Below are 15,191 nucleotides of genomic sequence, written 5' to 3'. Positions count from 1 at the left end.
CTCCCCTCCCCCTCCCCTCCCCTCCCCTCCCCTCTCCTTTTCTATCTTTCTCTGTCCCTTTCTTTCTTCCTTCCTTCCTTCCTTCCTTCCTTCCTTCCTTCCTTCCTTCCTTTCTTTCTTTCTTTCTTTCTTTCTTTCTTTCTTTCTTTCTTTCTCTTTTTGGTTTTTCGAGACAGGGTTTCTCTGTGTAGCCCTGGCTGTCCTGGAACTCACTCTGTAGACCAGGCTGGCCTCGAACTCAGAAATTACCTGCCTCTGCCTCCCAAGTGCTAGGATTAAAGGCGTGTGCCACCATAGCCTGGCTACTTTTTTCGTTTTAACTGTTTAAAATTTTAAACAGTTATTTTTCTATGTGGATACAGTGGCTCACACATGTAATCCTAGCACTTTGGAGACTGAGCAAAAGGATCACCTTGAGTTCAAGACTTTGATGGGCCACTTAATTCTAGACTAGCTTGGTTACAGAATGAATAAGATTCTGCACAACACGGAAACAGAACAAAGAATAAGCATACTTTTTTTTGTTTGTTGGTTTGTTTTTGTTGTTGTTGCTTTTTGTTTTTTTTCCTTACAAGGTTCTCTATATAGCCCTGGCTATCCTGGAACTCACTTTGTAGACAGACTGACCTTGAACTCAGAGATCTGTCTGCTATATATTAATCTCGTGAGTGTGCATAACTCACTTTATTTGGCCTCGGACTTAGGGATCCACCTGCTATGTGTCAAAATCTTACCCCTACCCCCTCGTGTGTGTGTGTGTGTGTGTGTGTGTTATGTGCATACTTGGGTGCTTGTGTGCATGTGTGTGCACTTAATTCCTGGACCTGTGCATGCTTAGGCAGAGACCAGAGGTTAGTGCTAGGTGTCTTCTTACTGCTTTCCATGTTATTTTTTGAGCCTTTTGTCTCTACCTGGAGCTTGTCCACTTGGTGAGACTGGCTGGACAGGGTACTTCTTCCCCGTAATCTCTCATCTTCATTCCCGATGCTGGGATTGCAGGTATACACCACCAGGCCTGGCTTTCCAACTTACTGCTGGGGATCCAAAATCAGGTCCACATGCTCCTGTCAGTCAGTCTGTTCCCTAGCCCCTAAATGTCTCTTCAACAATGAATGTTCACTTGATGTCTGTCTGTGCACCATGTGTATACAGTAACCATGGAGGCCAGTAGAGACAGTGAGTGATCTTAACCCCTGAGCATCTCTCTAGCCCCTATTAACCTTTTATTTAAAAGTGCTGAGGAGGACTGGAGAGATGGCTCAGAGGTTAAGAGCACTGACTGCTCTTCCAGAGGTCCTGAGTTCAATTCTCACCAACCGCATGGTGGCTCACAACTATCTGTAATGGGATCCAATGCCCTCTTCTGGTGTGTCGGAAGACAGTGACAGTGCACCCACATACATTAAATAAACAAACAAACAAATAAACAAATCTTTAACAAGTAAGTACTGAGGAGCTGGGTGTGGTGGTTCACGCCTTTAATCCCAGCACTCAGGAGACTGAGGCAGGTGGATCTCTGTGAGTTTGAGCCCAACTTGGTCTTGAAAGCAAGTCCAGAACAGCCAGAGACAGAAAAAAGTTGTCTCAAAAAAAAAAAAAAAAGTGCTGAGGATTAAAACCCAGACACTGCTTGTTAGTTAGAGAGCTGCATCCTCAACCTTTCTATGGGTTTTTCTGGAGAGCAGACATACTTGTTTGCTTGCATGTTATCTATGGCTGCTGTCAAACCACAGTGGCTGTACTGAGTTGTGACAGAGTCTGGCCTAAAGCTTAAAATACCATTGCCATCCCTTGCTCCTAGGAGACAGGCCTGAGAGGGCTGCCTCCAAGGCCTTTCCTGCTTCCCTTTGATTCTCAGATTTTGAGGCTCTGAAGACTCTGGTCTCTGGAAAGTGTTCTGGGAGTAATAGATTTGAAATAAGAGAACCACGGAGTTGTAGCCATGTCTGGGATGGCCCAGTGATCTTTTTTGTTCTTGAGAAAGTGGGCCATGTAGTCCAGGTGGCCTCAAACTGTAGCTCTATTAGTTACTTTTCTGGCTGTTGTGATAAAATACTGTGACAAAAGCAATGTACAGGGAGAAGCTGTATTTTGGTTCCAAGCTTGACGGTCCATGGTGGAAAGTCATGATGGAAGGGACCTGAGGGCCAGCCATTGCATCTGCTGTCAGGGAGAGTAATGGACACTTACACTACACTGGTTTTCTCTTTTAGCCCGTGGTAATGTACCACCCATATTTAGGTTGGGTCTTCCTACTTAATTAACCCAGTGCAGATAGTTCTTTACTGCCATACCCAGACACTAACCTAATCTAGACGATCCCTCAAGATGTGTCCAGAAACTTGCGTCCTAGATGACTATACATCCTTTCAAATTGATAATCAATAGCCAAGGGTGCATTTGACTTCCTTATCCAGCTGCCTCCAGATGCTTGAATTATAAGCATCTGCCAACCATGCTCTAGGCAGTAGTCTTTAAAGAACTTAGTGAACCTCCGGACTGTTCAGGGTAAAAAGAATTCTACTTGTGGGGCTGGAGAGATGGCTCAGAGGCTAAGAGCACTGACTACTTTTCCAGAGGTCCTGAGTTCAATTCCCGGCAACCACATGGTGGCTCACAACCATCTGTAATGGGATCTGATGACCTCTTCTGGTGTGTCTGAAGACAGCAACAGTGTACTCACATACATAAAATAAATAAATCTTAAAAAAAAAAAAAAAGAATTGTACTTGTGGATGGTGCTTAAAAGCAAAAGGAGAGAAACCAATGAGCTAGTAATAACAGGAACACATGTGTACATTTTGATATAACAGGCAGGAAAATCACAAGAGGCCGCTTAGAATACTGAAGAGGCCATTTTATGAAGACACTGACTTAGAAAGGTTTATAAGTGCTCAGTAATTGGAGTTTTTAGATATCTATTCTTCTGGCTTGATTGACTATTTAACATGGTTACTTAATGTGGAAATGGCCAGGCAGTGGTGGCTCACCCCTTTGATCCCAGCACTTGGGAGGCAGAGGCAGGCGGATTTCTGAGTTTGAGGCCAGCCTGGTCTACAGAGTGAGTTCCAGGACAGCCAGGGCTATACAGAGAAACTCTTGTCTCGAAAAACCAAAAAAAAAGAATGTGGAAATCACCATGTTTTTTCATAATTAAAACACATGTTTTAGCCCGGTGGTGGTGGTGGTGGTGGTGGTCCTTGGCTGGCTCTGCTGTGGCTGTTTGTCTTCATGGAGAACTCCCTCGGCAACTCCTCCTCATGCCCAACCTTATGGCAAGTGTCTTCTTTTTTGTTTTTTTGGTTTTTCGAGACAGGGTTTCTCTGTGTAGCCCTGGCTGTCCTGGAACTCACTCTGTAGACCAGGCTGGCCTCGAACTCGGAAATCCACCTGCCTCTGCCTCCCAGGTGCTGGGATTAAAGGCGTGCGCCACCACCACCCGGCTAAGTGTCTTCTTCCTCTGCCTTGTGGCCCTTTTCCTGGACCCTCACCTGCCTCAAGGTGAACTCTTTATACCTCGATCTTCCTACCTTGATCTTCTCTCTCTAACCCCTGGCTAGGATCAAACATGTATTTCCTCTGCCCAGTCATTGGCTATTCAGCCTTTTATTAACCAGATATAATTGGGGAGCATTCTTTACACCACACTGATCTAAGAGATTCTTCAGTATTCATGTGTTCTGACTGTAACTAGATCTTGGATCACAGAAATCAGCATATGAATATACAGTTCACAAGATCAACTCCCAGTGCAAGCCTTTAGTCCCAGCAGAGGCAGGTGGATCTCTGAGTTCAAGGCCAACTTGGTCTACAGAGTGAGTTTCAGGACAGCCAATATACAGAGAAACCCCGTCTCAAAAAACCAAAACCAAAACCCCCAAAAACCCTTCACAAGTTTTTTTTTTTTTTTTGTTGAGTTTCGTGTTGATTTTTTTTAAAGATTTATTTATTTATTTTATTTATGAGTACACTGTAGCTGTCTTCAGACACACCAGAAGAGGGCATCCAATCTCATTACGGATGGTTGTGAGCCACCATGTGGTTGCTGGGATTTGAACTCACGACCTCTGGAAGAGCAGTCAGTGCTCTTAACCGCTGAGCCATCTCTCCAGCCCCCCTTCTTCACATGTTTTAATAGCAGCCGAACTGAAATTATCTGATGTAGTTTTACTATCTTTATAGTGAGTTAATTTTACTATACATGCAACTATAGGGATTATTTTAGTTAATTTTCTGTCTGTTGTGACCAAATAACCTGGCAAGAAACAGTTTAAAGGAGAAAGAGTTCATTCTGTGTCCTGGCTAGTTTTGTGTTAGCTTGCCACAAGCTAGAGTCATCAGAGGGAAAGGAAATGTCTCCATAAGATCAAGCTATAAGGAATTTTCTTAATTAGTGATTGGTAGGAGAGGACCCCATTCCATTCCATTGTGGGTGGTGCCATCCCTGGGCTGATTGTCCTAGGTTCTGTAAGAAAGCAGGCTGAGTAAACCATAGAGAGCAAGTCAGTAAGTAGCACCCCTCCATGGCCTCTACATAAGCTTCTGCCTCCTGGTTCCTGTTCTGTTTGAGATCATGTCCTGGCTTCCTTCAGTGATTTACCATGATCTGCAAATTAAGCCAAACAACCCCCTTCCTCCCCAGTTTGCTTTTGGTATGGTGTATCACCACAGCAATAGAAACCCCAACTAAGATATTGGCTCTCTTTGAAAGGGCTGCATTCCATACCAGGGAAGGCATGGTTACAGGAGCATTGCATTCATAGCCAGGAAATGAGCGAATAGAAGTCAGGTTGGGTTACAAAACCTCAAGGCTTTGTCCTCAGTGAAGGTCTTCACCTACTGAAGGTGTACAGTGTTCCCTAACAAGTGCCACCAACCAGGGACCAAGCATTCAAACACTTGAGTCTTTATTGGGAGCATTTCACATTCAAACCACAAGTATTTGTATTCACCTCATTTGAGAATGTTAATGCGCCCCCTTTGGGGGCATATGTTGTTTAGACACTGAATGACAGGTGAATGCAAAGCAGCATGAAGAAACGGAAGAAATTGTGGACAGCAGTTATTTTCTTTAATTTTCTCAGCATCTACCAACCCACCAGCACCTCTAACTCTCAGTGTTCAAAGAATATATTCCCGTATCTTTCTCAGGAGTTCTGGGCTTAAAGGTGCATGCCACAAAAACTAAAAATGCTTTTTTTTGTAGTCAGAGTCATACTAAGTAGGAGTCTACACTGACATTGTACTCTGTCCTGCCTCAGCCTCCCAAGTGCTGTATTGCAGGTACACCTTGCCACTTTAGTCCTGCCAATTTTAATTTTAGTAGTTCTAAAGATGTGTCTGTCAGTCAGTCAGTCAGTCCATCTGTCCATCCATCCATAGTTTTTTGTTTTTTTTTTGAGACAGTATTTCTCGGTAGCCCTGTCTTGGAACTCACTCTGTAGCCCAGGCTGGCATCAGGGATCCACCTGCTTCTGCCTCCTGAATGCTGGGACTAAAGGCATGCACCACCACACCTGGCACAATTTATTTGATTCATGTATGCGTGTGCGTATCTGTATGTGTGTATGTGTGAGTGCCCATGTGAGCCAGAAGAGAGTGTCAGATTTCCTGGAGCTGGAGTTACAGGCAGTTGTTAGCTGCCCAACATGAGTGCTGGGAACCAAACTCAGATCCTCTACAAGTGCAGTAAGTTCTCTTACTCCCAGAGCCGTCTCTCCAGTCCCCTGGGTTAACCTTTCACAATAGCATCTTACAGCTTGGGCTCAAAGGCAATTTGCAGCTGAAACTGGGAAGGAGTGCTCCAGTAGAAACGAAGTGAAAGGCTAATTTAGGGCAGGAATGTGCCTCTTGCCCTGGAGCCTGCAAGGAAGCCTGGAGGGTGGACAGAGCCCAAGGAAGAAAGGGAATCAGGTTGCAGAAGGTTCTGGGAAGGTAGAGCCCCACCTGGAGAGCACTACTGTACCACAGGAGCCCAAGGATGGGATCTGAATTTAAAAGGATCACTGCTTGCTGGGTTGGGAATAGACTTGAACAGGCAGGAACTAGCTCTGTTAGCTCTGCCATCCTCATTCTTCCACAGGCAGTAACAGTCAGGTACAGCCTGACTGGATTTAAAATGTATATATAATTTTCTAGGAACTTTAATTTTAAAACTTACAGTGTATATGACTTTTGTTAAAGATTAAAGTCATTTTACTGCTTCTATGTTTGCTCTGTGAGGAACTATTTTCATTTTAACCTTGTGACCTACCTTTAATGTTAATGCCCTTGAATGCTCATTTCAAAAAGCCCTTATCTTCCAGCTGTGGATTTAGGGTGGTAATGATGGCCCTGTACATTAACATATGCTTCTGTAGCTGAGAGATAATTATGTAGTAAATTAACATTTTAAGTGTATAGCTAGACCAGTGGGATTTCATGTGTGTAGTAGAAACCATGGGCTTAAAGCAAAGAAGGAAAGAATAACTAAGATCTGCAGTTCAACCAGGGGAGTCAAGCTTGAATCTCCACATCCACCTCAGGCAGCTCACAGCTAACCTGAAACTCAAGCCCCAGGGAATCTGATGCCCTCTTCTGACTCCTGCGGACATCCATACCCACACCATATACTCTCACAGACACTCTCACAGACACGAGAACATACACATCAAAATAAAATTTATAAAATCTTTAAAATTGAGCTGCTGTTTATAAGGAATTGTCTACCTTAGTTTTGAGACAGTGTCTCACATTATGTTATAGACTAGCCTAGAACTCAACTTTGTATCCCTAGACTGGCCTCAGATTTGGGGCAATTCTGCCTCAGCCTGCTGAGTACTAGGGTTACAGTTATGAGCTACAATGCCCCTCTAGATTTTCTTCTCTTTTTTTTTTTTTTTGGTTTGGTTTGGTTTTTCGAGACAGGGGATTTTCTTCTCTTTAATAATAAACTTTTTCCTAATCTTTTATAATTTTGTAGATTTATTTTTAACTTTATGTGTATGAGTGCTTATCCTGCATGTGTGTAGGTTCACCATATCAATGCAGTACCCATGGAGAGGAGAAGAACATGTTGGGTCCCTTGCAACTAGAGTCACAGGCAATTGTGAGCTGCCTTGTGGGTTCTGGGATCCAAACCCTGAGTCCTCTCTAAGAATAACAAATGTTCTTAGTCACTGAGCCACCTCTCCAGTCCCTTGAAGATTTACTCATATATGTGTATGTATGTGTACCATATGTTTTTGGGTGCCTTTGGGGGCAAGAAGAAAGTATCAGATCCTCTGAAGCAACCAATTGTGAGCAGCCTGGCATGGGTGCTGAAAACCAAACTAGGTCCTCTGTAAAATTAGCAAGTGTTCCTAACTGCTGAGCCACCTCTCCTTAACTAATTTTATGATGTCAAGACATTTTACTTTCTGTTAATTTATTAGAGGTAGGAGTTAAAACTGTTCACTTCATCAATTCATCAAGAACCTTGTATAAGGATGGTATAGTGTACATACACAAGATTCATAAATGTGTATTAGCTGGTAAATAGCTCGCTCGACCTTTCTCTCTTCCTCTCTCTCTCTCTCTCTCTCTCTCTCTCTCTCTCTCTCTCTCCCTTTCTTTCTTTCTTTCTTTCTTTCTTTCTTTCTTTATTTCTTAATTTCTTAATTTCTTAATTTCTTTTTCTTTCTTTCTTCCTTCCTTTCTTTCTTTCTTTCTTTCTTTTTCTTTTTTCTTTTTTTTTTTTTTTGGTTTTTCAAGACAGGGTTTCTCTGTGTAGCCCTGGCTGTCCTGGAACTCACTCTGTAGACCAGGCTGGCCTCGAACTCAGAAATCTGCCTGCCTCTGCCTCCCAAGTGCTGGGATTAAAGGCGTGCACCACCACTGCCCGGCTCTTTCTTTCTTTCTTTCAAGACAGGATTTCTTTGTATAGCCCTGGCTGTCCAGGAACTGACTGTATACAGACCAGGTTTGTCCTCGAACAGAGATCCACTTGCCTCTGCCTCCCGAGTGCTGGTATGAAAGGTATGAAATATAATTACCATTAATAGTTGCAGTAATAAGTTAAATGTCATATGTAATGAGGCCTTCGGTAGCCTTATAAGAATGCGTAAATGGAGTCCAAGGTGTGAATAATAAAAACAATTGTCTTTTATGTTCAAGAAGATGTGGTTGTGTTAGAATAGAGACTGGTCTTAGTTAGAAGACACTTAGCCATTCTCTGATCTCAGTTCAGCTAGATCACTGCAGGGCATATGCTGGGCACATAACTGAGTTCTGTGGTCTAGAGTTACCATGAAAATCCTGATGGAAGGCCTTAGGCTGCAGCAGTGCCTTCATCTTCTTTTCTTTGGGATATGGCATATTTCAAGACAGGATCTCACTGTGTAGCCTCGGCTGTCCTAGAACTCACTCTATTGACCAAGTTAACCTCAAACTTACAGAGATCTTCTTGCCTTTGCCTCTGGAATGCTGGGATTCAAGGCAGGCATGTACCATCACAGCCCCACAGCAATCCCTTCTTAATGGGGGCATTCTTCAGGTGGAGTGGTGATGATTCCCTTTCTCTCAAGATAAATGTGGAAAGATTGGAGGTATAGAGGGCTTGTTCTTTAGGCTTCCTGGAGCTTGCCACATGGCTTTCATTTCCTTATCTGTGTTGGGTCTGCAGGAAAAGGCAGGAATTCTAGCCTGTGGCTTAATATGCTTGCATTTGTTCTGGTGGTGAAATCAATCTTGGGACTGTCAATATTCACAGAAATGATCTGTTCACAGTCTGATTCATTTTCGTTGTCAGGCCTGTTCTTGGGCTATATTCTGGAACAAATCCTGCTTGTTGATGAACTGTCCCCCTTTCAGTTTATAAAAAGTCCTGGAGTTTTATTACGTTGTAACAGATTGAAGCAGAGATGAAGCCTCCCTCCCCCTTGACTTGGGTCTTTTTTCTTTCATGTAGCATCTGCATCTCCAATGGATACTGAGGGGTTTGGTGAGCTCCTTCAGCAAGCTGAACAGCTTGCTGCTGAAACTGAAGGCATCTCTGAGCTTCCACATGTAGAACGAAATTTACAGGAGATCCAGCAAGCTGGTGAGCGCCTGCGTTCCCGTACCCTCACACGCACATCCCAGGAGACAGCAGATGTCAAGGCGTGAGTACTGGTGGGGAAATGCTGCTGGACTGGGTAGTTTGGGGGCAGATCAGTTTTTTCTATGACAGTCACAAGCCAGATAGTAGGGACCCCAGAGTTATAAACACATCAGCAAATCTTGCTTTGTTTCTGTGCCTCTCTAGGTTTTTAGAGTTCCAGCCTATTTGTCTGACCAAGCTGAGGACCCATATCATAGGGTGGGGGAGCTCTGTTCTGTAGTTCCTATTTGGGTTTGTGGGCTGTTGAGTCATAAGTGTGTTAGCAGATGTGGGTTGTGCACATAAGTGCTACCCAAAGCCAGAAAGCACTCAGCGGTGAACAGAGTTTTAAGGGTAATTGGAAAAAATTGATGAATGGTCAATAAGGAGAAGCCATCCAAGTGAGGAGTGATTCTGTCTGCTTATTGTCGGTGACCCTAGAGGCTGTCTCTGAAAGGCCTTGAAATACAGTGCTCTCCAGCTGAACGTAGAAACAGGAAGGTAGGCGAGCTCCAGGAGAACAAGGCTTTGCAGAAAAATGCTGTTTAACAGGGTCATACAGCCTTAGCAGGATCCTTACAGGTAAAACACAAACCCAATAAAAAATCAGAACCAAACTGCTTTCTGTGAAAAATACAATTGAATGGTTATTCACTGTGTATCAGAAGCACCCTTATACATTACCTCTTTGCGTAATCATCACAATCAGCGTCTAGACAGTGATCTGAATACTCTAATTGAAGAACAAAGGCTCAGAGAGAGGCTGGTACCTTTCTCAGATTAATACAGCAGGCGAGTGCTGAGCCAAGATTCAAACCCAGTAAGGCTGTAATTTCTGGAAGGGTCCTGGAGAAAGAGGGGTGAAGGAACTACTACTGAGATTTGTTGGGTCCAGAAAGTCACTAGGATTCTGTATAATTCAGGAAAATGTCTATCTAATCTTCATTCTGTGAACTTGAGAAAGACTGGTGTTAATTCGAGGCATTGTCTGTTTTAGGTCCTTGGTATATGTCAAAGTAGTGGGAAGGCTGCATTCTGTTTCTAAGAGATCGTGAAAACTGAATGCTTAGTTGCTCTATGCGGTGAATAGTATGCTATGGACAACCCTTGGTTGTCTTGGAACTTGCTCTGTGGACCAGGATGGCTTCGAACTCATAGAGATAAGCCTGCCTCTGCCTCTCAAGTGCTGAGATAAAGGCATTTGCTACATTGCCTGGCCCTTTTTTTTGTCTTTTTAAACTATCCAGCCTTGTAGCAAAATGCTGCCTATAGCCAACCTACACTGGTCCCCAACACCCTGTAGATATTTCTGCTTACTGGCCTCCTTTTTAGGCCCCAAACTTCTGTTTCTGGTTGCCTACAGTTTCCTTGCTTTTAAGCAGACAGCTTCTGCTTGTGCAAGGATGCCGAAGGAGCAAAAGCCCATGGCTACCCGCTGAGTTGCTATAGTTATAATTTAATTGCATCAGCTCTACAGCCCATTAAGAGCAAAAGGGGAAGATGTTTTCTTGGTAACAATTATCAGTCATATTCTATTTCTTGTAAATTTCCATTCTTCCTCATCCCTTCCACCTTAAGTTCATTATTTTAGGGAGGCTGGGAATTGGAACATTGAAAGAATGGATATAGGGTGGGGCAGGTGCTTAAAAAGAAACCAGAGGGTGATGGCTGTGTTTTTCCATCTTCTTGATAGGCAGAGGCACAAAGTATGATGTGGATATTTTAGTACATGCTGGATGAGGGCAGAGAAGAGAACTGAATAGGATTTTGTGAAATTTTTTTCTTTTAATTTTTAAAAAGTTATTTTATGTGTATACGTGTTTTGCCTGTACCACATGCATTTTTATTTTTAAGAAAATAGATTTTTTTTTTAATGGAATCTTACTGTTCCTAGTTGGTCTAAACCGTGATACTCTCCTGCCTTGACCTACTGAGTAGCTAGGGTTACAGATGTGTGCCAACACTTCTAGCTGTAGGGAACAAATTTGATAGCGATTTTGCATATGTGTACTTGATTTTCAAAAATTTGGATTGTTTTTCACCACATATAAAGAGTATGCCTGGCATATATAAAGCTCCTTCTGTGAGTAATAGAGTAAATGAACACTCATGTTTTATTTCCATTAAAATACAGATTATCAGTGTCCATGATTGTCCGTCATCACTTGTCTGCCCACATTTCCCAGCAGAAGTAGGTCAGTTGATTTTTCCATTAAAACAGAAGCCAAACAACCTAGAGATGTACAAAGAAAAAAGATAGTGACCACTCTCTTGCCCTAACTTTATCCTCCAAGGAAGCTATTGTTATTAATTTATGTAATCTTTTACAGTTTTCTCCATATCATGCAAAGCATGTCAAACATAGTTTAGTCAAAGCTGCATAGTCAATAATCATTGGCTTTGACAATTTTATTAAGCTGTCTTTTTGGCCACTTTGTGTTTGTCTGGTACAGTGTCATCGTTTAATGTGAAGTCAACCCTGTGAAAGCAGCGTCATCTCTCTGCCTCTAAGTAAGGAAGGTCAGGTAGTACGTGAGGAGCTAGAGTCAAATTCAGCTTGGTTCATAAAAATCCCTTTTGGTGAGGACTGGAGAGTGGCTCAGCAGTTAAGAGCACTGGCTGTTCTTCAAGAGCACCCGAGTTCAATTCCCAGCACCCACATGACACACACAGCTGTCTGTAACTCCAGTTCTGGGAGATCCAACACTCTCAGACACACAAGCAGACAAAACAACCAGAGCATATAAAACAAAAATAAACTTGCCATAAGGTACTTTCTGTTCTCAGAATTGTTATAGTTACTCTCCTGACTTTCTGTCAAAGCTTGAGAAGTGGGAGAGAGAGGGATTGATGTTCATGTTTGAAAGGTTATTTAAGATTTTTTTCATGAGTAAATTATAGATGAAGTTTGAATTCTCTTCTTCTCCTCCTCCTCCTCCTCCTCCTCCTCCTCCTCCTCCTCCTCCTCCTCCTCCTCCTCTTCCTCCTCCTTTTTCTTCTTCTTTTTTCCTAAACCTTGTATGTACTGGGAACAACTTTTGTGTCATCTACTCTTTTGGGTTTCTGGAATGTGACTCTGGCTTCTGTGGCTTTCTGATCGTGGCAGTTGTCTGTCTGTCTAGACTGTTAGGATTTAGGCTGATAGAAGGCAAGGGCCTTAAGTGCCAAGTGTTGGTTTAGAGGTATAGCTTCATGGTAGGACTCCTGCCCGTCGTATGGAAAGTTTCTGGTATAATCATCCCTGCCTAGGTCCTCACTTCTGCTAGAGAGCTTTCTCTTTCCTCTCTTTTCCTCACCAGCATATCTGCACAGCCGACATGTGAGCTATGTGGTGATTTAGTTCTTGTAGGCGCCTCTTAGATGGAATTAGATGGCCATGCTCCTCTGATTCCAGTAGTTAACACTAGTTATGTTGCCCATGTTAGCCTGGAACTAAATATGTAATCCAAGCTTGCCTGGAATTCTTGCTCCCGTATTGTAGCCTCTCCAGTGCTAGGATTGCAAGTGTGAGCTGCCACCCCGGCTCAAGAGCTGATTTTTCAATTCTGGAGTTTTTTTTTTTTTTTTTTTTGGTTTTTCGAGGCAGGGTTTCTCTGTGTAGCCCTGGCTGTCCTGGAACTCACTCTAGACCAGGCTGGCCTCGAACTCAGAAATCCGCCTGTCTCTGCCTCCCAAGTGCTGGGATTAAAGGCATGCGCCACCACTGCCCGGCCAATTCTGGAGTTTTTTATTCTAGCATGTGTCAAAGTCATTTGGATGCTGGGTGTACTTTCACGTGTTACTGGTGAAGGTACAGTGCTATGAGACTTCAGTAGGAAATAGCTATCAAATGGATCTAGTAATTGTTTCTAGGGATCCATCCCAAAGACCTAGTAACAGAAACATGAAATGTCTGTGCATAAAGAGTCATTGTGACATTATTTGACATAGCAAAAGTAGGCAATCACAAGTGTCCGTCTTTAGGATACTAGCTGAATAGATGTGCCAGGTTTGTATACTTGGATACTATCCAGAAGTACCAAGGAATAATCATGTATACTGCCATGGAGTGACTCCAGGACAGGTTATTAAGTAAACATTTCAAAGTAGGGAAAAGTGTCTAAAGTACTGTACTGAAATGTAGTTCAGTAGTAGAGTGCATGGCTAGCATATGAAAGGTCCTGCATTGTCCCTAGTACAACAACATAACAACAAAAGGGTCGGTGGGTAGGTGCATAGTGCTTTTCCTTCTGTTTAAGAAAGCGGATAAAAGACATCCTATGTTAGTGGCTTGAGAGAGTTAATATTAAGGTATCACCCCATGTTGATCTGTACATTCAACAAAAACTGTTCAAATACCAGCGTCTAAGCCTAGAGAAGGTTCAGTGGTTAAGAGCACTGGCTGCTTCTTTTGAGGACTTGGGTTCAATTCCCAACAACCACATGGCAACTCACAACCATCTGTTAACTGCATTTCTAGATCTGTTGCCCTCTTTTGCCTCCAAGGGCACCACACATGCACAAGGTACACAAACATACACGTCTCCCGTGAGAGGGACAGTCCTGCAGTGTCAGCAGACCCCCATATGTCAAAGCATTAAGAGAGAGGGATATGGTAAAGATGACAGGGGCCCTTTAATGGACTTGACTTCGGAATGGTATATACATATTTAGCATATTTATCAAATAAAGTTTAAGTTGAAAAAAATTCCTAAAATGGAAAATAAGCTAAATGTTTCTCAGTTGATGATAATATCTTTATATTATAGTTTAATATGTTATTTAATATTTAATATGTTGTTACTGGTAGAAGGCTATTACTGTTTTCTGAAGACTTACATATTGTGTAGGTTAAAATACATTATTAGTTATGGTGGTGAGACTTTTGTGACATGAAAAAGAGATACAAATTAGAACATCTGAAGTAACCCTGAAGTTCAATGTTCTTAAATTTGAATTGAAAGCAGTCATGTTAACTTCATGTTGTATTTGTCACAAGAAACCTAAGACAAAATGAAAAACTCCATTTCTAGCTCTGCTTTTGAAGAGGCCTAGGAACAGTACAGCAATCCTAGTTGCCCAGAGAATTATCTATAAAGTTCTTTAAAGATAACTAGAGCTCTTTGGAAAGTTGGCTGACCCCTGGTCTCTGTTTAAGACTCACCTGAAACTTGCCAGGTCAGATAGCAGTTATAAAGACTTCCTGGAGTCATTCAGAAAGAGCTCGGAAGGCAGTACTGATACACGTTCAATAGTGGTTTAATGTGTGTAAGGTCCCAGGTTTTATCTTTAACACCATAAGCCAAAGGCCAACGCACACACACACACACACACACACACACACACACACACACACACCCTACATCAACACAAAAATGAAATGAACTTAAACTTTAAAACAAACACAAAGAGGCTTCTACTGGCCAAAGGTGAGATCCTTTGAGCATCAGAAGGGTAAGAAATGCATAGGAGATTGGAGAGATGGCTCAGCACTTAGGAGCTCTGACTGCTCTTCCAGAGACCCTAACACCCACATGGCAGCAGCTCCTGTAACTCAAGTTTCAGGGGATCCAGCACCTTCTTCAGGCCTCCATAGCATCATGTACACATGTAGTACATAGACATACATGCAGGCAAACACCCATACACATAAACTAGAAATACATCTTTAAAAACAACTGTAAGAATCCAGTAGGTTAAAACATCAAATGTGTTTCAGTTTTTAGTGATAACAAAATAACATTCAGTCACGTTGAAGAAGACTGGAGAGCCAGCTTACTGTTCAGGGTGATCACGTGTCCATCATAGGCTTTATAAAGGTAGACGTATGTAGACGTATTAGTGTGTAAGCCCATAAGGAACAGCCAAGTCTAAGCAGTGGACATCAGTGTCTGCAGACATTCCATACCTCTTGAAAGAAGTGTGACTAGAACATAGCAACAGAACAATGGCACCTGCACCTAATCAGACCTTAGCACTTGCTTTGAGTTTATCTCTGTTGCTTTGAATGAACTCTTTGAGGGTATCAATAACCCAAGTGTCAACCACAAAACTTTTTGGAGTGAAGAGTATCAGGTTCTATTCCAGAACTGTTGAATCAAACCCAGTATTTTCC

At 42.6% G+C, this 15,191-nt stretch overlaps 1 protein-coding gene across 1 annotated transcript in view; it reads left to right on the top strand.

Annotated features, from left to right (window-relative positions):
* The window catches only part of Nup93 (nucleoporin 93), a 100,063-nt gene that overhangs the window by 11,305 nt on the left and 73,567 nt on the right, over positions 1-15,191 (top strand). Inside the window, exon 2 of the mRNA XM_028770362.1 lies at positions 8,927-9,119. Coding sequence (XP_028626195.1) covers positions 8,941-9,119 — 179 coding nt within the window. The 5' untranslated portion in view covers positions 8,927-8,940. The remainder of the gene's footprint in view (positions 1-8,926; positions 9,120-15,191) is intronic.

This window comes from Grammomys surdaster, unplaced genomic scaffold, assembly GCF_004785775.1.
Source record: "Grammomys surdaster isolate TR1022 unplaced genomic scaffold, NIH_TR_1.0 201, whole genome shotgun sequence".
Classification (NCBI taxonomy): Eukaryota; Metazoa; Chordata; class Mammalia; order Rodentia; family Muridae; genus Grammomys; species Grammomys surdaster.
This window is presented reverse-complemented; position numbering and strand designations above follow the sequence as displayed.